The sequence below is a fragment of the Ovis canadensis genome, chromosome 2 (genome assembly GCF_042477335.2).
Source record: "Ovis canadensis isolate MfBH-ARS-UI-01 breed Bighorn chromosome 2, ARS-UI_OviCan_v2, whole genome shotgun sequence".
Taxonomy (NCBI): domain Eukaryota; kingdom Metazoa; phylum Chordata; class Mammalia; order Artiodactyla; family Bovidae; genus Ovis; species Ovis canadensis.
The window spans coordinates 208,216,066-208,239,296 of NC_091246.1; the positions used below are offsets into that span (position 1 = coordinate 208,216,066).

The window sequence follows — 23,231 nt, forward strand, 5'->3', positions numbered from 1 at the left end:
AAGCTCAACATTCAGAAAACGAAGATCATGGCATCTGGTCCCATCACTTCATGGGAAATAGATAGGGAAACAGTGGAAACAGTGTCAGACTTTATTTTGGGGGGGGGGGCTTCAAACTCACTGCAGATGGTGACTGCAGCCATGAAATTAAAAGATGCTTACTCCTTGGAAGGAAAGTTATGACCATCCTAAATAGCATATTGGAAAGCAGAGACATTACTTTGCCGACTAAGGTCCGTCTAGTCAAGGCTATGGTTTTTCCAGTGGTCATGTATGATGCGAGACTTGGACTGTGAAGAAAGCTGAGTGCCGAAGAAGTGATGCTTTTGAACTGTGGTGTTGGAGAAGACTTTTGAGAGTCCTTTGGACTGCAAGGAGATCCAACCAGTCCATCCTAAAGGAGATCAGTCCTGGGATTTCTTTGGAAGGACTGATGCTAAAGCTGAAGTTCCAGTACTTTGGCCACCTCATGTGAAGAGTTGACCCATTGGAAAAACGCTGATGCTGGAAGGGATTGGGGGCAGGAGGAAAAGGGGACAACAGAGGATGAGACGGCTGGATGGCATCACCAACTCGATAGACGTGAGTTTGAGTGAACTCCGGGAGTTGGTGATGGACAGGGAGGCCTGGCGTGCTGCAATTCATGGGGTCGCAAAGAGTCAGAGACGACTGAGCTACTGAACTGAAATGAACTACGATTTAGGGCTTCCCTGGTGGCTCAGATGGTAAAGCGTCTGCCTACAATGCAGGAGACCCAAGTTCAATCCCTGGGTCAGGTAGATCCTCTGGAGAAGGAAATGACACCCCACTCCGATACTCTTGCCTGGAAAATCCCACGGATGGAGGAGCCTGGTAGGCTACAGTCTGTGGGGTCGAAAAGAGTCAGATACGGCTGAATAACTTCACTTTCACTTTCTTTCTTTCATACTACAATTTACAGTGTATTAGGTATTATGAGTAATATAAAGATAATATAAACTATACAGAAGGATTAATGTAGGTCATATGTAAACGTTATGCCATTTTATATAAGGAACTTGAGCATAATGGATTTTGGTATCTGTGGGGTCCTAGAACAAGTACTCTGCAGGTACCAAGGAATGACTGTACCTCAATCTCTGTATGGTAAGTCACCCTAGAATGGGTACTTCAATACAGAGACATGAAGCTGAAGAATACCAGGCATATACTAGTAGCAATTAGATCTTGGTGCCCACTGTGGCTTGAGAAGAATGGACAAGGGGGAGAAAAAGAGGAGTTTAAATTATAGAAATGGGAAGAAGAGTAGATGGTGAAGAGTTTTAGATTCTGTAGATTAATAAACTGTACTGAGGGCAGGAGTGGAAGTAGGGTTGGAAAGAAGCTATTGAAATAATTCAGGTGAGACTTGTTAGTACCTGAATCTAGGTTGATAGCAGTGGAGATACTTAAAAGTAGTCAGAGTCTAAATGAATTGTGAAGGTAGATTGGGATGTGGGGGATTTTTGACCAAGCAACTGGAAGGACAGAGTTGAAGCTCTGAGTGGGGCATGCTTGGGCAGGCCAAGTTTGATATCCTGTTTTAGTTATCCAAGTGGAGTTGTGGAGTAGATAATGATATGAATCCAGGGAAGTTTAGGAAAGAGTTCCAGACAGAGGACATAAATTTTGAAGTTCTTACATCTAGGTGGTATTTTAAACCGTGGCTATGAATTCACTGCAAGAGTGAGGGTAGATAAAGAAATCCAAGAAGAGAACCTATTATAGCATAGGTATCTATAAAAGAGACTAAGAAGAAGCAACTAGTTAGCTAGAGGGGAAAAAAATAGCAGGAGTTTGTGGTGTTCTGGTAGCCAACAAAATACCATTTTTGAGGAGCAAGGATAAATTAACCACATTTAATGCTGCTGTTAAATCAAATTAGATGAGGATTGAGAACTGACCATTAGGTTAGCAGTATGAAGGTCATTAGAAACCTTGACAAAAGTCATTTTGTTGGAATAGAGTGAAAGCCTGAGTGAAGTAGAGTTACAAGAAGATTGGAAACTGACTATAGATACTTTTTGTTTTTAAGAGTTTTGCTGTAAAGGCTGCAGAAAATGGAATGCATGTCTGAGGATGAAGTGGGAACAGTCCCCATAGGTTTAGGTATATCTCTTCTGTTCATAGCTCCAAGGTTACACTTCTTACTTTGTGTCACAGTATAGTCTATGCCTACGTTCTGTAACTCTGCATTCCTGTGCAGCCTGATCCTGTTTTCTGTACCCAGTGCCTACCTTAGCTCCTGGCAGGCAGACATAATGATATAGGTTTGAGAGAAAAAACAAAGTCATTTACCTTTTTAGGATTCTACTTTTAAACCATTTTAAAATTACATTCATACTTTCAGATTTTATATGAAGGGTTCTGCAAATACTTACGCATGGCAACCCACTCCAGCACTCTTGCCTGGAAAATCCAGTACTTGCCTAGACAGAGGAGTGTGGTAGGCTACAGTCCACGGGGTCACAAAGAGTCAGACACCACTGAGTGACTTCACTTTCACTTGATGTACAAAGCATAGTATTTAAGTCATAATTTACTTCTTAGAGTGTATTTATCAGTTGCTGTTTTTCCCTTTATTAATTAATACTATGATTTTCTACTTCCTTTCTTTTTTTACTTCAGTGATGGAGTACTCAGCAATGGAAACTAGTTCAATTTTTCCTTCAGGAATTAAGAAACATGTGAAAGACAGAAGAATTTCAAAGACTACTAAGTTGAATGTTTCTCTTGCTTCAAAAATAAAAACAAAAATAATAAGTAAGTGTCATTTGTCTTAAAGTATACTCATATTTTTACTTTTTTCAACTCCTTTTATTTGGGGGTGCTTATGATGATTTACTGTCAGTCATGACAGCTGAATTTTCAGCAGTGAGGCTGGGGGAATGGGTGGCCCAAGGCAGCTTACCTCCTACACCGCAAAGAAAATGCCAAAGTGACATTTCTGAAAAAGAACTTGAAAAAAGTGATGGATTGTCCTGATAGGTTGTAGCATTTGGATGATGGGTAATCAAGGGGTGGCTGGACTATATAGTGTGCTGTAGTGGGTGAGTTTATATAACCAAAGCTCATCATGAGGGCACTGAGCACTTTGGAGATGGAGTTTCATGGATTCTGGAGCTAAGATGTTGGAAGGCAAAAAAAAGAAGGTGAGGAAAGTTCCCCAGAATAAATTTGCATTACTTCAGAAAATTATCTCAACGATTCATCTTCATTTTAGCCTAATTGGGGGAGGATTCTTGCTACTGTAGTACATGTAGAAGGTAATTGTGCCTTGTGAAATAGCCAAGCCTCCTGAGTATCTTTAACTCACGGTTTTGATCCTTCCAAGGTCTCTAGGACCATCCTTTGTATCAAACCACTTTCTGTAGTGGCAGTTTCCTGTTCTCTTTGACAGGACCACTGCACACCCACTGTTATGAAGGAATACACTGAGTTTGAGGAATGTAACAGAAAAATGTTATTATCCTTTAGCTTCTACAAGTCCTGGACTGGTTCTAGTCTTATCGCCCTTTGATTTGTCAAAGGTGGCTGTCATCAGTGAGATATGTTATTGAATGAAAGTGAAAGTGAAATCGCTCAGTTGTGTCTGAATCTTTGCGACCCCACAGACGGTAGCCTACCAGGCTCCTCTGTCCATGGGATTTTCCAGGCAAGAATACTGGAGTGGGCTGCCATTTCCTTCTCCAAGGGACCTTCCCAACCCAGGGATCGAACCCAGGTCTCCTGCATTGCAGACAGATGCTTTACCATCTGAGAATAGTGGCATGTAAATCAAAATTGTGAAAATATAATTATGCTTTAGGTGTACTAAGGGAACACTGTGTAAGGTGAGCCTTACTAAGGAATTCACAATTAAATTTCTTTGTTTTGCTAAAAACAGGAAAGCATTCTGAATTAAATTATATTTACATAGTGCTTATAAAGAGAAAGGATCAAGTATAGTATGCAATAGACGCATAGAAATAAGAGGGTATTTGAGGTAGGGCTAGAAGGCCCCACAGGGTTTAGATAATCTGTCCAACATTACCGTAAGTATGGCTCCCTTTCACTAGAGGTTTTGAAAAATGAACTTTGGGAGCATTAATGGGTTGAGTTCTGGAGCCACAGAAACTGACTAAAATTTTTACAGATTGGCCTAATTTCACAGATCCCCTAATTTCTCTGGGACATCTTTAGTTACGGCTTCTCTATCCTGTCTCCTCATCAAAGATAGGATAGAGCAACAAGTAACAAAACTTAGATTTTGTGACTGATCTAATTATCTGGAATGCTGGAATACTGTGTCTATGGGCTTCCCTGGTAACTCAGCTGGTAAAGAATCTGCTTGCAATGCAGGAGACCCCGGTTCGATTCCTGGGTCAGGAAGTTCCCCTGGAAATGGGACAGGCTACCCATTCTAGGAGTCTTGGGCTTCCCTGGTGACTTAGTCAGTAAAGAATCTGTCTGCAGTGCGGGAGACTTTGGTTCGATACATGGGTTGGGAAGATTCCCTAGAGAAGGGCATAGCCACCTACTCCAGTATTCTTTCCTGGAGAATCCTCACGGACAGAGGAGCCTGGTGAGCTACATACAGTCCATGGGGTCAAAAAGAGTTGGACACGACTGAACAACTAAGCACAGCACACACAGCACTGTGTCTATACTAGAGTCCTCTTATTCCTGACTCTCTATTCACAAACATTCTGCATTTCTCTCAACTTTTATTCATCTTGCATCTAGCTTTTATTTCTTCAGTTCCAAACTCTGGGTACATTTTTTTTCAAAACTACATTTGTGTTGTCATTCTCTTCTACCTTCAGCTAAAATTTACAAAGTGAAATCAGTTTTGTTCAAAATAGTTTTACTACGAAATATGAAAACATATTAAGAATTTCAGTATTAACTCTTACAATTTTTTTTTTTACAGACAATTCTTCTATTTTCAAAATTTCTTTAAAGCATAACAACAGGGCATTAGCTCTAGCTCTCAGTAAAGAGAGAGAGAATTCTCGCATGATTACAACTGAAAAGATGCTATTGCAAAAAGAAGTGGATAAACTGAATTTTGAGAACACATTTCTTCGTCTAAAGCTAAATAATTTGGTATGGAAACTATATTGTGTTTGAATTCTGAAACTGTATTATTATAGAAGCTCCAAAAATGTTTTTTAAATATGCAATTAGTGTAAAAAAGTTATTGAAAGATTGTGCTATATTAATGGACAAACTGTTAATGGGTAATGAAATAGGTGTCTTGAATCTACATTCTGAATGTGTACTTGCTGCTCTTCAAACTAGTATAATACCTTGATCAACATTTGATTGCTTATCATAAGCAAAACTTGATACATTAATATATTTTAAGAAGATTGGATCAATGTAATATGTAAAGCAATTATCCTTCAGTTAAATACATTTTAAAAAATTTTTAAAAAGAATAAGAAGATTGGTATGTTTTCTCCAGTGACTTGAAAGGAGGGAAGTTCTCTCCAGTGTGTTCCCTCAGTGGCAACTTTCCACTGGCTACAAGCCAAGTATTAGTAGAATGAAGATTGTAGTCATTGCTTTTCCTTCCGAATTCCAGCTCTGTCCACAGATAGGGCAGTAAGAGCCAGTGTTCAGCTAGGTTACAACTGTAACTCTTAACTCCATAGTGAGTAGAAATTAAAATGGAAAAAAGACTTACTATACTTATTGGAGGTGAAATTCCTATGACTGACAGCCTATGGTCACTTGCCACATGATGTATAATTATGAGAAGATTGAAAAATGTAAGAAGGGACTTCCCTGGTGGTCCAGTGGTTAAGACTCCACACTTCCAATGCAGGGGGTGCGAGTTTGATCCCTGGTCAGAAAATTAAGATCCCACATTCCATGTGGTACGGTGAAAAAAAGAGGAAGATTTACAGTTGATAGCTCAAAAGCATTCAAAATATATGTGTGTGTCTGTATGTATGTGTCTGTGTCTATTTGAACTATACAGTGTAACACCTTTTTAGCTCAATGTGATCTCCATATTTTTTAAGTCTTTTCAACTGATGGTATTCATAAAAATATAGTAAACTCAAAATTTTAAGTGATTAAAAAGGTCTTTATTTCAGAATAAGAAGCTTATAGAAATAGAAGCACTCATGAACAATAACTTGATAACGGCAATTGAAATGAGCACTCTTTCTGAGGTAAGTAGAATTTATGCTAAATAGTGTAATATTTTTTAACATTACTGAAGATAATTGAGATTAGTTACATAGCATCAAGGTTAGATTCATATCTTAAACTTTGTACAAAGGAATGGAGATAATGCTAATTTTAATTGGCTAACAGCAGGCTGTTATTTGATGTAATTGGTTATTAAAATTCTTGTGTAAAAATGAACTGATTAAAAGTAACACAAGACTAGACAGCTCAGTGGAACACAGGATTAAACACTCAAAAACATAAAAGATATTAGTAGAAAAGTAGTATTTCGAATTAGAGGAGAATTGGTATTATTTTAGAAGATAGACACAGTTGAAAAACTCTTAGGGAAAAAAGCAGAGGTAGACCCTAGAGCCCCGTGTTGTTCAAGGATTAACTGAATATGTCGAAATATTGTGTATGCATGAGTATATATGGGTGTATGCATGGGTATACACGTGTGGATTTATTCATAGGCATAGAATAAAGTTTGGGAGGTTATATATCAAAATACTAGTAGTGATTATCTTTGTATGGCGTGATTAAGGATGAACTGTGTTTAACCTTATCATTTTATTATTCTCATTAAACTACTGAAGGCTGAACACAAGAATTGTTCCATTACTATTAATATCCTTGTATAATTTGGTACTTAAATGACAAACATGATTTAATGAAATTAGAAATTTCATTCATTTTCATTTTCTTTGTTCTTTTCAAAAATAGTTCCATCAGAGTCCCTTTCTACTGCCAAGTAGCAAGAAGAAACGGGTTAGTCAGCAGTGCAAATTGACACGTCTCCCATTTGCAAGGTAACTGCTTCACAACTTGTTTAAATATTGATTTGCACACTTCTGCCTGAATTGGACTTTGAGTAGTTTTTATTTGGACTGCTTCCTTGAAACAGAAAAACATTTAGAAATAAATAATGACATACTGATCAATATTGTACCAGTGAAAGAAATTAAAGATATCATCTAATGGAATTCAGTTTTAAACTTTGAAATTAATAATGTTCAGCTTTCCCATAGTTTCTGGAGAGGAAAGTGGCACAGGTACACCTTGAGTTACCTGGGTTTGAATTACAGCGTTTGAGAGCACTTAGATTTTCATGTAACAGTCATTGTCTTTGTGTGTCATACAGTGTTCAGGTTGCCTATTAAGGCAGAAATGAAATGGTTTGCGGTATCTCACTACAGTAGGTTGTATTTGGTCATCTATAGAATCCTGCTATTTTTCAGTTCCTTCTTTTCCTCCAGGTCACCACTGGCCTCATGTTTTTTGTTGGATATATATGATAACTATTTCTACCTTTACCATCTTGCATACTACTCAGACTTTAACTTTCATCTTTACTATTCACCGGACCAAAATTCCCACTTCTTGAATAATTTGATTATAATCTTAGTATCCTTGCCTGGAGAAATCCATGGACAGAGGAGCCTGGAGGGCTACAGTCCATGGGATCACAGAGTTGGACATGACTGAGTGACACATACTTTCACTTTCCACTATCTTAGTAAATACCCTATTTCAAACCTATCACTTTTAAAGACAGTTATTGAGGTCCAGAGAGTTTAAATGACTCAGTGAGTTAATAGCATTGATCAGAATGGTCTTGTCTCTTTTAAACAGTGTTCTTCTGTTACATAAATTACAGGTTTAATGCATTTATTCAAGTGTACAAGTAAATGCACCTATGTATTGAAGTGGTATCTGTACCATAGTAAAAAAAAAACAATGCTTATATCTATTGTATCATTTTCTATTCATTCCACTTTGTGCCATTGTTCTCTCTTTTTTGTACTGGTGCCACACTGCACCTGTACATTTTAATTTAGTTTTTAAATGGTACATTTTATTGTCTTGTAGGTGCACAGTTCTTTTCCAAGAAAATTTGACTGTTATTATACTTGCATTATTTCATATAAATTTATGAATTAAGTGTTAACTTTCCCTCCAGAAAATTTTTATTTTTTTAAGTAAACTTTTGTTTGAAGTATAATATATATTTTTTAAAAGTGCAAAAATCTTTAGAGAATGGTGAATGTTCACAGTGAACACTATGGTATAACCAATACTCAGACCAAGAAACAGAATATTGCCAATACCTCAGATATCCTTGTGCCCTTTGCCAATCACTACTCACTACCCACCCAAGGATAAATATTATACTGACTTTTTACATTGTAGATTAATTAATTTTGCCCAGCTTTGGATTTCATGTAATGAAATCATACAGGATGTATGATTTTTGTCTCCGACTTCTTTAGCTCAGCATTGTGTCTGTGAGATTCATCCACATTGTCCTGTGTAGTTGTAGATCAGTCTTTCTTACTGCTGTGTAGTGTGCCATTGCATGATTTTTCCATAATGTTTTCATCCTTCTGGTTCTTTTTATTGTTGTTAGGTTCGGGTTCTTATAAGTAATTCTGCTGTGTTTCTGCCTTTTGATTAATATATGTATACATTTTTTAGGTATATATTTAGGATTGCTGGAGTTTAATATATTTGGCTTTGGAATAATCTGTTAAACAATTTTCTATAGGGATTATACCAATTTATATTTCTAGCAGCAGTATATGAGAATTTTTATTGTTACGTGTCTCCAACAACACTTGTTATTGTCCATCTTTTTCATTTTAGTCATGTGGAAAGTGTTATAGGTATTAGCCTGAAGTTTTAATTTCCCTGATAATTAATGAAGTTAAGCATCTGTTTATATGTTTATTTTCTTTCTTCAGGTTCTTTTTTTTTTTTTACAGGTTTGTAATCTTTCTATACACCATGTGTAAATCCTTTCTGCATTTCAAATGTTTTTTACCCTGTGGCTTGCCTCTTTACTCTCTTAGTGGTATCTTTGGATGAATCCAATTTATATATGTATATCTATTTGCACAAAATTCGAGACTCCCCTCTCCACTTGTCCTGTTATTTCTCTCATCACACACACTTTACAGCAGTTGTAGTTGTCCTGAATTCTGACCTTGAACTAATACTAACAAAACTAGATTTCTAACTTTTAGAAAATGTGGCACTGAGGTTTGTAAACACTGGGAAGCTTGTTCTTTTTCCAAGTGCCAACTTCTCTTCTGTATCTAGTTGCTTTTTATAGACTCTCCAGTGACTTCGGGTAGTTTTTTATATTTCTTCTAGAATTTACAGCTTTTATACGGTATCAAATTTATAGTTTGATACGGTTGATTCAATAGTAACTATTTAGCCATTTCGTGAAGCAGAACCTCTCCTCTGTTTATTTTTACTAACTTGTTTCTTTAAGTGGTATAGACATTTCCTCCCAATAGTTATTCTATTAATAGTTGCCTCTAAATATTTAACAAATATTTTCTATTTATTTTATCATCATCAGTAATTTAAAAATATCTATAATTTGGCATATAAGGCAAAATCTTTATCGTTGGAGTCTATTACTCTTTATTCTTTGAATTCAAAACAGTCATTTTGTCTAACTGGGGCTTCCCAGGTGGTGCTAGTGGTAAAGAACCTACCGGTCAATGCTGGAGACATAAGAGACACAGATTTGATCCCTGCATCTGGAGGAGGGCGTGGCAACCCACCCCAGGATTTTTGCTTGGAGAATGCTGTGGACAGAGAAACCTGGCAAGCTGCAGTCCATAGGGTTGCAAAGAGTCAGACGCAACTGAAGGGATGTAGCATGCATACACACACACACTTTTTATTCTTTGAATTCGAAACATTTTGTTGAATTGTTTCTGTAGCTTTCTGTATTTTTCCCCCCATAGATTTAATTACTCTAGGAATATGGCTTTAGTTTACATGGATACATTTTGGAAACAGCAAATTTTACAGCACACAAAACTTTACATATGATTGTGTAGGAAGAGTTTGGGGTTTTCCATAGAATTAATTACAGGAAAATTATAAATATTATACATGTTGTAAGTATGTTTGAACTTTATTCATTTCATTAGTATTATTATTTTAATAGCTCAACCAGGGATTATATCATTTATCTCCTTTTGGAACCATTGGAGAAAAGAGGATAAGAAGCATTCCTGTTTTATTACAAGTTCTGTTCTATTAGAAACTACCTGTTTCCTTCCTATAATTGCCTTCATTGAATGCAAAATGGTACCAAGATGTGTTTGTGGATGGCTCTTAAATAAATGGAGTGTAGAAACAACTATCCATGTAATTTTCTAAATAATTCTTATAAAATACAAAATTGCCCATTCATTCTTACTTGCCCTTAGGGTTCCATTAACTTCAAACGACGATGATGATGAAGATAAAGAGAAAATACAGTGTGATGACAGCACCATATCGAAGACATCACCTGATAGTCCCTCTTTGGTATCAGCAAGACCAGTATCAACTCAGAATAATCTAAGATTGCTATTTGTTAAAGAAAATGATCAGAATGTTTGTAGTGTAAATGATTCAAAACATGTTTCTTCTGTTGTTGATATACTTCCCAAAGGTGAGGTATTTTTAAAGTTCATTTTGAGTATCAGTATTAAATAGTTAACATTCATCAGATTTTCTTCTTGAGGGCTATCATGTATAAACAGTTAATAAGTTAGATTTCTTATGTTACAGATTTACTAACTTATACCATTTAAAATTTCTGGTGAAAAACTTAATTTAAAAGTAAATGCTGACAAATGTGAGGTCCACAGTGGCTAATACTATTACTTTGGAAACAGTATTTCGAAATGAGCTGGCCTAAGAGCTTTTTTGGTATCTTAGCTTATGAATTAAAAGTATGTTATTTAGTTAAATCCTTTCCTTTTCATAGATATGAAAATTGAGACTTTAGATAGGTGTAGTGAATTTTTCAAGATCATAACTAGTACTGATAAAACAGAAACTTGAGCCTGGGTAATGGTTGAGCAAGAAAAAATGGTGACACATATTTTTATGGTTTTTAAAATAATAATCCTGTGAAGTAGTCTGGGTTATATATTTGACATAGAATTTCAGATTGGCCTATGGGACCATAACTATATTGAGTTTGGAGTTTGAATTATTTTCCATTCTAAAAATGTATATGAGTGTGTGTATATAATTGTATAAATTTTAGCTGCTTGCTAAGAACATTTTGACAGTAAGCCTTATTAGAGTTATCACTGTTATTTGGGTTCATTTGCTGGCCTCCTCCCACTTAGAAACTTACATTAATGTTCACGGTTTTACTGCTGGCTATTCTCCGCTCTACACTTGAGGCCAAGGCAGAGTGAATTCCCAGTATATATTTTCTGTTGATAGAAATATAAAATCTGACTTATGCCTACTCCAGTCAGTTCTACTTTATTTTTTATCTGCATAAATTCTTCATAATGTAAGTTATCTAAACAGAATGCATTGCCAGAAATCGTTTCTCTGAAAGTAATAAATTACTTGTTACTACTTATTTCTGAATTTTGTTTCTCTTTATTTTACAGAAAACCATTCCCACTCAGACCAAAGTTCTAGGAGCTCTCTAACAAGTGAGAAGAAAAATGCCCAGGCGATTAGCCACAATAAAGAGAAGTCATCTCCTAGTAATGTGACTAAAAGGAAAAAACGTGCTTCATCTTGGGAGTCAGATAATCCTGCAGACACTCCCTATGTAACAGATTTAAATCAACAACAGGTTTCAAGTCCAATATTAAATTGGAATAATGAGATAAAAGATTATACTAATGAAACAAATACAATGCAGAGAAACATACTGTGCCTTCCTGCCTCATCTGAGTCTGCAAGTGAACCTCCTACAAAAGGCATGGATCCACTTCAGGGTAATGACTTTGAGTTGCAGAAAACTGTGTATGATGATGACATGGATTTAACTGCTAGTGAAGTCAGCAAAATTATTACAGTTTCAACAGGCACTAAGAAGAAAAGAAAGAAAAATCCAGATGATTGTAGAATGAAAACTTTCAGAAAGGTGAAAGATCCAAGCTCTGAAAAAAAGAGAGAAAGATCAAAGAGACAATTTAAAAATTGTTCAGATGCAAATATTGAGGAAAAAATTGAAAGTGGACCAGAAAGAAGATCTGTTGACCTGGATGTTGAAGGGGATTCAAGAGATCCAAATTTTATCTTCAGGACTGAACAGTTGACTCAGTTGAACACACTGAAGAAAATAACCCTTCCTAATGGCTTTGATCAGGGTGACAAACAAAGTATGCAGTGTAACAAAAAGAAGAAAAGAATTCATGTAACAGATGAGCAAGAGGAAACATACTCTTTCTCCCAAAGTTCAGATAAATTCTCACAGGATAGTAAATTTGATTTGTGTCTGAGTTCTCTAGCTTGTAAGAAGAGTAAAGCTTCTAGACAGACATTTGTGATTCATACATTAGAAAAAGATAACTTATTCCCAAACCAAAAGGTTCAAGAAACCACCTCTGAAGACCAAGGTGTCACAAATGAATTTCAAACAGCTTATCTTTCCAACAAAGGTAATCCAAAGTTATGTGATGATGAGACCCAAAATATGTTTGATTTGAAAAAGCATGTCACTGATACACAACCCACTCAGCAAAATGAATCAAAAATAAATAAGGTTTGGCAGAAAATAAATCGGAAAACAGAAATAATTTCTAAAATGAACCAAATACTTGGGGATAATACTAAAGATGTGCAAGGCCCAGAAAAAGGTGACTGTTCCTTCCAAACCCAAGAGGATAAAGAAACCATCTCTAGAAACCTAGATGTTTCAAATGAGTTTCAGAAATCTGTTCTTTCCACTGCCAATAATGGAAACCTGTGTGATTGTGAAACCCAGAATGTGTTGGGTTTGCAAAAGCAGATCACCGACGCATACCCTGTGCAGCAAAATGAAACAAGAATTAATAAGACTCTTAGGCAGAAAGTAAATCGGAAGACAGAAATAATTTCCACAGTGAATCATTTAGATAACACAAGTGAATACTGCCCAGAAAAGGGTAAAGAAACCATCCCTGAAAACCTAGTGGATACATGTGAGTTTCAAACACCCAGTCTTTCTTCCAAAGACAATAGAGACCTATATGATTATGACACTCAGAATGTTTTGGGGGTGAAAATGTATGTTCATGATATACAACCTGCTTGTCAGAATGAATCAAAAATAGATAAGCTTAAGCAAAAGGTATGTCGGAAGACAAAAATCATTTCTGAAGTCAACCAAATATATAAGAGTGATGACAAAGGCAGGCACGACCCAGAAAAAGGTAACTTACTTTCTCTAATCCAAAAAGATACGGAAATCATCCCTGAAAACCTGGAAGACACAAATGAGTTTCAGATAGTTGACCCTTCCCCCGGAGTTAATAGGAACCTATGTGATTATGAGACTCAAAACCTTTTAGGGGTGAAAAAGTGTGTTAGTGATACTGGGAAGCAAAAGGAATCAAAAATAAATAAGAGACCCAGGCAGAAAGTAAGTCGGAAGACAGAGATAATTTTGGAAATGAACAGAAAAAATGAGTTTAACAATAAAGGTATATGTGGCCCAGAAAAAGGTGACTTCTCCCTAACCCCAAATAATGAAGAAACCATTTCTGAAAACCTAAAAGTCACAAAAGAATTTCAGACAATTTATCTTTCCACCAAAGATGATAGACATTTATATGATTATAAGACCCAGAATACGTTGGAGTTGACAAAATGTGTCACTGATAAGCAACCTACTCAGCAGAATGAATCAAAAATAAATAAGAACCTTAAGCAGAAGCAGAAAGTAAATCGGAAGACAGATATAATTTCTGAAATGTGCCAGATATACGAGGATAATGATAAAGATGTGCATGGCCAAGAAAGCTATACAAAAAATCTTGATTTTAAAATAAATAAACAAAGACCTGAAGGCCAAGCTGTTATTAGTGGATACTGTATGGAAATCGACAGTGATGAGAAAGAAAATTGTGATGAAATTTCAAATCCTTATAAACCAATTAAAAAGCATGGGAAAGAATCGGACAAGGCAAAGAACATTTTGGCAAAAAGTGACAACATGCCTGTTTTGCAGTTGACAGGTTCTTCACAGATGTCTGTCTTAGAACCAGGTTTAAAACATATTACTGATGAGGCAGATTCTGACACTGGAAACCAAATGGAATCACATAGGAGCTCGAAGCTAAGCACTAAAACTCTGAATAGAAAGAGAGAGAGCCACTTTGTGGAGGTGATGAAGGAAGGAGAGTGCCAGGTCAAAAAAGTAAATAAGATGACATCCAAATCAAAGAAAAGGAAGACCTTCGAAGATCCTTCTCGGGATAGTCATGAACTAATGGAGAGGATATCCAACACCATTCAGGAAGTATCAGTTGAACCTGAGTACACTGTTAAGGGAAAAAAGTTGGAAAATGTGGAAACTGTCAAACCAGACTTTTACACAAAAATGTTGATATCTTTATCTCAACGGTATTCACCTAGCAGACAAGATTCTTCCTGTAACAGTGTTCTTGAGGGTTCAGTGCCTTTGAGTATTTCTTCTAATAAAAATCTGAAAGAAAATTTTGCCCCAGAGAGCTCACCCATCTTTCAAGTAAGTGATGAGGTACATGAGAAGATGAAAGACATGAAATTTAAAGTCGACCAGAGAACACAAAGATCAGAAATAGGTGGGTCCATACCCGAAGTGACAAAGTCTTAAATGATACATATATTCATTTAGCCAGTAAAGCATTTCCTATTATAACTGATTTTTATGGAATTTTAAAATAATGTATAACTATGTAGCCTGATCTGTAGAAGCAATATGGAGGAATTTAAAGAAAGCTTAATACTTTAAGGTAACAATGAGAGTGGCTTGGACATTCATGTATTTTGGCCTTTAGCACAAAGTTGTCTGATGATGACATTGGGCAGATGATTTCCTTTTTCATATTTTTGAAGGAACTTGAGTGTTTTAAATGTGGCAGCAGAGGATAAGATGGTTAGACACCATCATCAACTCAGTGGATATATATATATATATATACCTGCTATATGTTAGTCACTCAGTCGTGTCCAACCCCATGGACTATAGCGCACCAGCCTCCTCTGTGCATGGAATTCTCCAGGCAGGAATATTGGAGTGGGTTGCCGTTTCCTTCTGCAGGGGATCTTCCCAACCCAGAGATCGAACCCCAGTCTCCTGCACTGCAGGCAGATTCTTTACCATCTGAGCCAGTTGAGCAAACTCCAGGAGATAATGGAGGACTGAGGAGCCTGGTGTGCTGCAACCCATGGGGTCATAAAGAATTGAACACAACTTAGCAACTGAACAACAACAATAATGAACTGCCCTAGTTTGATTTTGCCAAAGACAATTGTAAATTTCTTAAGGACAGGACCATCTCCAACAGCATACATTTAGTATGATCAAAACATTATTCTAGGGACTTTACTGGTGATCTGGTGGTTAAGATTCCACAGATGCCCTGCAGGGTGTACAGGTTTCATCTCCAGTCAGGGACCTATCTTGCATGGCACTGGGTAAAGCCAAAAAAAAAAGTGTTTTAGGGGATTAAAAATTAAGAATACCAGCTCCCTTTCCTCATCCATGTATGGAAAAGTAGTGTTTAAACATGGCAAATGCTTTAATAAAAACACATATGAAGGGATGTAATGATGGAGAATAGTTTTGGCTAGAGAAACCTGCAGAAGCATCATCAAATACATAGCACTTTAGGACCTAAAAGGATAGAGAGGATTTTTAGGTTTAGTGTTTCTTATTTTCTCCAGTTATTAAAATAATGCTTATTGCAGAAAATTGAAAGTAGAGAATCAGAAAATAGGAAAAACCATCACCCAGAAGAACTGCAGTCAACATTTTGCTATATGCATGCAGACCTGAATCTATGCATTTTAAAATACATATTTGAAATCATACTATATATAACATTACTTACCTCACTTTTTCCTCTTAACATTTTTTTGTTATTAAGGACTTCCTTGATAGCTCATTTTGTAAAGAATCTGCCTGCAATGCAGGAGACCCTGGTTTGATTTCTGGTTTGGGAAAATCTGGAGAAGGGATAGGCTACCCACTCCAGTATTCTTGGACTTCCCTTGTGGCTCAGCTGGTAAAGAATCTGCCCACAGTGTGGGAGACCTGGGTTCAATCCTTGGGTTGGGAAGATCCCCTGGAGAAGGGAAAGGCTACCCACTGCAATATTCTGGCCTGGAGAATTCCATGGATTGTATAGTCCATGGGGTCACAAAGAGTTGGACACGACTGAGCAACTTTCACTTTGTTATTGGAAATGTTGCTATGTTGGACAATTTCCATATCAATTAAATTTTTCTACCAGAAGTGTAACATTTCAATAGATGTATGTAGAACACTAGGATTTTTATGGATAAGACTGTTCCAGGTAAAAGGAATACTGATGCCAAAGAAGTGCAAAGGTCTCGAGTTGCAGGACATTGTAGAGACTGGTGAGCTGTCTTTCACCTGTTTCTCATGTTGCCTTTCGTAGTGTGAGCAGTCACTGACATCGAATTGAATCAAAGAATTTCTGTCCCCCTAAATGATTTTAGTGTAAAAATATTACAGGGTGCTACTTTGATAGTTTGTTTTAAATAGTAAGTCTCTTCCTCTCATTATTGTTAGGAAAAAAAACTGATTTACAGATAATTTCAGTGCTACTTTTATAAAATTCAAAGTTATAACTTGATTAAATTGAGACATTTGATACCAATCATTTATAAACCAGTAAATATCCTACATATATTTCAATATCTCTATACTATTAAAAATATTTTTGAAAACATACTCTTTTCAGGTGTTAGAATGCTACAAGACTTGACAAATACCAGTTTTGTTTCAAATACTGCTGCTAAATTTGAAAACAAGGTAGAAGACCTATCTTCAGAGCTGCCAAGCCGAAGAAGGAGGTGTACTCCTCTCTCTTTAAAGGAGCCAAGTCTCAAAGGGTGAGTATTTCAATGACGTAAAAGTGATTTCAATCTGGTGCTATAAAATCCATGCTTTTAAAAGGATTCCTGCCTGTATTTGAACAGTTTTGAGTGTGAATGTCATATATTATTGCTGACATGTAATAACCATAGTATGATATGGGTAAGATTTGCCTTCTTTTATTTTAACAGGCTTAAACATTTTTTGTTGCCTATAATTTGCAAACTCCTTGTTAATTGTTACCTCTCTTTATTTTCTACCTTGTCTTTAGAAGAGTTCAGAGTGGTTTATATGTCCTTTAGTCTCAAAGTGTAACAGCCCTCTTTTTTTTTTAAACCTCAAATATACCCTCAAAGAGAGGGAAAAGTCTCCCCTCCCACCCCCCGCCATTTATCCATCCCTCAGCTTTGAGAATTACCAATATTTTGCCATATTTACCTTTACTATCTGTTTTCTGTTGTAGTGTCTTTAAAGCATATCCCTAATATTGAGTCATTTAATTCCTAAAACACTTCTGTGTGTGTATTCCTAGAAAATAAATATATATATACCTAGAGAATAAGAACTTAATAAAACTGGACAACACTAATCACAACTAGAAAAATTATCAATAATTCTTCACTGTCATCTAATAGCAAATCCCTATTCCTGTTTCCTTGATTATCTCAAAAATGTCCAAATGCCTTTTACATATGTTTAATTCAAAAATCCTATTTTTTCCAGGGATAAATAGCTATTTCAGAGAACCTGATCATATTTGGGATGGTATTTTTAAAAGGATAGAAATATCCTCAAATTTTCTCTTTGCATTGTCTCAGTATTTGCTTCTTTATAAAATTAAAGACATTGATTGTTTTAACATGTATTTTTAAAAATAACCAGCAGATGTCAGTCGTGTAAGAGAGTGTGCAAGAGAAGCCAGTCAAATATGAAGGACTAAGGGCTTCTCTAAAAAACAACTTTTTTGAGCTATAGTTCACATTACCATATATTTCATCCATTTAAAGTGTACATTTCGGTGGTTTTTCAGTAGATTAACAGACATGTACACCATCACCACAGTCAATTTAAGAACACTTCTTCATTTCAGAAAGAAACCCCATGCCCTTTAGCTGTCATTGCTGTATCCCTCAGCCCTAGACAACCAACTGATCACCTAATTCCTATCTCTACAGATGTCCTCTTCAGCCATTTCATATGAATGAAATCATATAATATGTGGTCTTTGTGACTGGCCTCTTTCACTGAGCATAATGTTTTCAAGATCCATTCCTGATGAACATGTATGAGTAGTATTTCATTCCTTTCTATGAGTGAATAAAATATTCTACTGAAAATACACCACATTTTACGTATCCATTTGTCTGTTGATGGTAATTTACTTGTTTGCACTTTTTGGCTATTATAAATAATGCTGCTGCAAACATTTGTGAGCTTTTGTGTATATATGTTTTCATTTCTCTTGGGTATATGCCTAGTTGTGGAATTGCTAAGTCATATGGGGTGTGTGTGCACACTTAAATTGTCATGTCCAACTCTTTGCGACTCTTTGGACTGTAACCCACCAGGCTCCTCTGTCCATGGATTCTTCAGGCAAGAATACTGGAGTGGGTTGCCATTTCCTTCTCCAGGGGATCTTCCCAACCCAGGGATCGAACCTGCATCTCCTGTGTCTCCTGCATTGGAGGCGGATTCTTTTACTTACTGAGCCATCATGTTTGTTTGAGGAATTGCTAGATGGTTTTCCAAAGCTGCAGAGAAGTATAACTTCTTTCACCCCTACTACCCTATTCCCATTACTCCTACTTTCTACCCTATTTTTATTACCTCCTGTGGATAATCAGTTCCTTTTGTTTCTAGGTTATGTATTTCTTGTGCACAAATAAGCAAATATGTGTATATCCTGCTTTTTCTTGAATAAAGGTAGTAAGTATACCTAGCTGCTTTGGGGAGCTTTGCTTCTTATCAATTCATTCTAGAAATCACTCCATATCAATTTGGAGAGATTTTTCTCATTCCTTTCTACAGCTAGGTAATAGTTAATAAATTTTTTTTAAAGAGCTACCTATTCTAAATTAAATATAAAATGCTCTTATGAATTAGTGTTCTATTTTAGTTTAGATCTACTAGGCATGCAGATTATCTGGCAGTCAGTTTAGTTGATAAGTTTTTAAAAAGCAAATAACACAATGTACATCAGGATAAATACTAAGAATGATAATCCAGTTGCCACTTTTTCTTTTTGGACTGGGAATGGCATGCAGCAGGTATATCATAGCTTTTGATAGGCCCCCATGAGAATAAATCCTGATGAAAACTGCTTACAATATGTTATGGAATGGTCATCATAGGCATTGAGAATGGGAGCAGTTATCAGGAAAGTAATACAAATATTTTTTAAAGTCTTTATCTCTTCAGTCCCAAAGAACTGAACATAACAAAGGGGATATTTTTAATAGTAAAAGCCCTAATCCACAAAGAATATATAAATAGTTATGATATTATATACCAAATAGCATAACAACTACTTTCATGAAGCAAAAACTATAGGAGATACATACAGACAGATAGGAATACATGAATAAATTTTTATATACTATTCAATATAAAGCAAATTAAGTGGGCAAAAGATTAGTAAGGAGATGGAGATCTAAACAACATAATTAGTAGGGTAAATCTTACAGTATACATATCAAACTCCATACTCTGAGAACAGAGAATACACACCCCTCTTAACTGTTCATGGCCCAATTGTAAAAGCATATCCAACACTATGCTATGAAAAACATAAACCCACCACGTAAGGTGTATTCCAGGAATGCAAAGTTGGTTTAGAAATGGTTTAGAATGTTAGAAAACTTATCATCATATACCATGTTAATAAGTCTAAGAAAAGCATATGATTTTTTTCATAGATACTGAAAAAGCCTTTGACAAAATTCAGTAGTCACTCATGATTAAAATACTCTAAATAGAGGGACTTCCCTGGTGGTCCAGTGGATAAGACATTGAGCTCCCAATGCAGGTTCAATCCCTGCTCAGGGGACTAGATCCCACATGCCGCAAAGAAAACCCACTGCAACTAAATAACTAAAAATAAATAAATATTTTTAAAAAATAAAATAATAAAATACTCAATAGACATTGAAGGATACTTTTATAAAATGATGAATTGTACTTGCATAACCTAATCCTAAAGCCAGTATCTTGTTTAATGGGGAGACAATAGAGGTATTTATACTCAAGAACAAGTCAAGAATGTCCACTATTCCTGCTAGTAATTCAACAAGGGATTGATGAACTCAATTCAGAATAGTGGTCACTTCTTGGGAGATGAGAGAGCTGTGATTTTGTCTCCCAAAGATAACACTGGGAAGGAGCACACCAGAGATGTGGTAAGAGTTTATTTCTTAACCTGGATATTGGTGTATCAGCATTTGATTAGTTTTAAATGGTATATTTTCATATATTCTTGCTGCTACTGCTGTTGCTGCTGCTACTGCTAAGTCGCTTCAGTCGCGTCTGACTCCGTGTGACCCCATAGACAGCAGCCAATCAGGCTCCACTATCCCTGGGATTCTCCAGGCAAGAACACTGGAGTGGGTTGCCATTTCCTTCTCCAATGCATGAAAGTGAAAAGTCAAAGTGAAGTCGCTCAGTCATGTCCGACTCTTAGTGACCCCATGGACCGCAGCCTGCCAGGCTCCTCCGTCCATGGGATTCTCCAGGCAAGAGTACTGGAGTAGGGTGCCATTGCCTTCTCCAATGTATGCTAAAGTTCATAATTAAAAGGAAATATGTAGTAAAACATGTAATGTATAGAACCTGATTTGATTAATTTCTCTTAAACCTCATCTGTAATTCCCCCATCATAGAATATTTTAAATATGTGACACAGCTTGTGGTTTGAGGAATCTGCATTTTATTTTTTTGATGCAGCAATTTTCCTTTCCATACTTTGCAGCAAAAGCATTAGCTTTAGGTGGTTGTTAATCTTCCTTTTTTTCTACTTTGCAGGAAGATGAGAAGATGAGGTGAATTTATACATTCTGGTTTTCCTGAATGCTCAGACGATAGCAGTTCAAAACAGGGATCTAACTAGGACCAAGAAGATGACAAGTTCTGGGTTTTGTTTTTGTTTTTTATCTCCTGCTTTTTTATGGAGTGTTTATTTTTATGTATAGATAATATGCATAAAATAGCTATTTTGTAATATTAAGCACTAAGTTATTTTGGTCATCTTATAACTTATCTTCCTGCTCATTTAATCTCCTTTCAACCAAACAACCTTTAACTAAACAATAGCTATTAACCTTTTAACCGAATAAACTGTATTATAAATACTTTTGCACTGATTATCTTGTTATACACCAAACTACCTTGTTTTATTTTGTTTTTAAAACCATTCAGTAAATGTGAACACCTATAAGATTTTAAAAGTCACCCTCTGCCCTGGCCAGTTTTCTCTCACTCTTCGTTCTTCAACTTTCAAAATTACTTGTTTACTGTCAGCTGCTGCATTACTTCCATTATATGTAATCTGATGACTTGAGAGGGTTGATCTCTCAGGTGCTTTTGAATTTGGATTTTGTAACTTTAAAGACCACTTATTATTCCAGTATTAAAAAGTAGTAAATCCTATTCATATCTTACTGTATTGAAATGATTAATAAAAATCTATTCTGCCTAGATGGAAAAGCTTTCTTATATCCAGCAACTAAAAGAGTGAGCCCAAGAAATCTACATTTTGTTTAACAAACACCTCAGATAATTCTGGGGCAGACTGTCCTGGGAGCAAACTTTGAGAAACAGTTGTAAGACTACAGAGTCCCACAGAACTTACTCATTTATCAACAGTGTCTGTTGAATGGAGGCTACATGCTTTATTAAAGGAACAATTTAGACTGGTTTCAAGCTTAGCACCCTGACAGTTTTTCCTTTCCTGTACTATTATTACTTTAAGGCTGTGAATCTCTGTCATTATCTGGTATTTGGTTTCCTAGTGTTTCTATTTTTTCCTCCTTTCCATGAGGTTTGTCTATTGTTGTTGTTGTTGTTCCCATGCAAATTATTTTTCATTGTATGTATCAGACTTACAATCTTTTATTGTTGGAACTCAGACATATTAAGAAAGTTTTCCTGTTCCCAGATTAAGAAAGATATTTACCCATGGTTTCATTTTGTTTTGACGTTTAAATTTCTGATTCATGTGGATTTTGTTTTATGGTGAGATATGAACACAATTTTTGACCTTTTCCCAAAGGATCGCCCATTAATTAAAAAGTCCATGTTTTCCACTACTGATTTGAAGTGCCACATTTTTCAATGTTGTATTTCCATATACACTTAAACTTAATTCTCAATTTTCTGTTCCCTCTACTAGTTTCTGTCTTTTTATGCCCCTCTATTGTTGTCTTATAGGGACGTTAGGGGAGTTTCAAAACTTCCCTCATGGAGGTTTTCCACATTTCTTGATGCCTTGGCATTCTTTTTTCCTGGTAATACGTATAAATGGAATCTTTGTCTCTTTTCTAATCAATTATCACGTGTATATATGAAGATCATTGATTTCTGTATGTTAATTACTAAACTCTATTATTGTTTATACTATTTTCCAGATATATATACTTGGAAACTGGGCTGTTTTTCCTCCTTTCTCGCCAATCCTTAGGCCTCTCACTGCTTTCTCTTGTGTAACTGCATGGCTGTCACCTTATATTTAGTGTTAAATAGCAGTGAGAATGGTGGATATCATTGTCTTGTTCCTGATTTTCACAGGAATGCCTCTGGCTTTACCGCATTAAGTAAGATGCTGTGGAATGAGCTGGTTGTGTATGCTTATAATCACATTAAAGTATTACCTATCAATTACTATTTTATTCAGTGCTTTTTTAATAAATTATGAATGAGTGTCATGACTTTTGGTGTGGATGGAGATGGTATTATTTAGGGTTCAGCCAAGACCAAAACCACAATTATCAATTGTTAATCATATTCTAGAGAGCTGAATAAGAACTGAAAAGACAAAGGACTAGTGGTGTATAATATAGGAAGTAACTATGGGAAGCACCCACCATCTCTGGGGCTGAGGGAATATAAAGAAAAGAATGGAATTATTGAAACATAAAGACTTAGAGGAAGAGTTCCAGGACTCTTAAGGGGAAGGTGTTCAACAGATAACCTACCTTAGAAAAAA

The 23,231-nt window shown here is 36.0% G+C and overlaps 1 protein-coding gene across 1 annotated transcript in view; it reads left to right on the forward strand.

Moving 5' to 3' along the window:
• Nucleotides 1–22,903, forward strand: part of SGO2 (shugoshin 2) — a 29,579-nt gene extending 6,676 nt beyond the window's left edge. Inside the window, exons 2-9 of the mRNA XM_069577966.1 lie at nucleotides 2,647–2,781; nucleotides 4,931–5,106; nucleotides 6,105–6,182; nucleotides 6,907–6,992; nucleotides 10,416–10,642; nucleotides 11,607–14,753; nucleotides 16,902–17,052; nucleotides 21,053–22,903. Coding sequence (XP_069434067.1) covers nucleotides 2,649–2,781; nucleotides 4,931–5,106; nucleotides 6,105–6,182; nucleotides 6,907–6,992; nucleotides 10,416–10,642; nucleotides 11,607–14,753; nucleotides 16,902–17,052; nucleotides 21,053–21,068 — 4,014 coding nt within the window. The 5' untranslated portion in view covers nucleotides 2,647–2,648 and the 3' untranslated portion in view covers nucleotides 21,069–22,903. The remainder of the gene's footprint in view (nucleotides 1–2,646; nucleotides 2,782–4,930; nucleotides 5,107–6,104; nucleotides 6,183–6,906; nucleotides 6,993–10,415; nucleotides 10,643–11,606; nucleotides 14,754–16,901; nucleotides 17,053–21,052) is intronic.
• The last annotated feature ends 328 nt before the right edge of the window (nucleotides 22,904–23,231 follow it).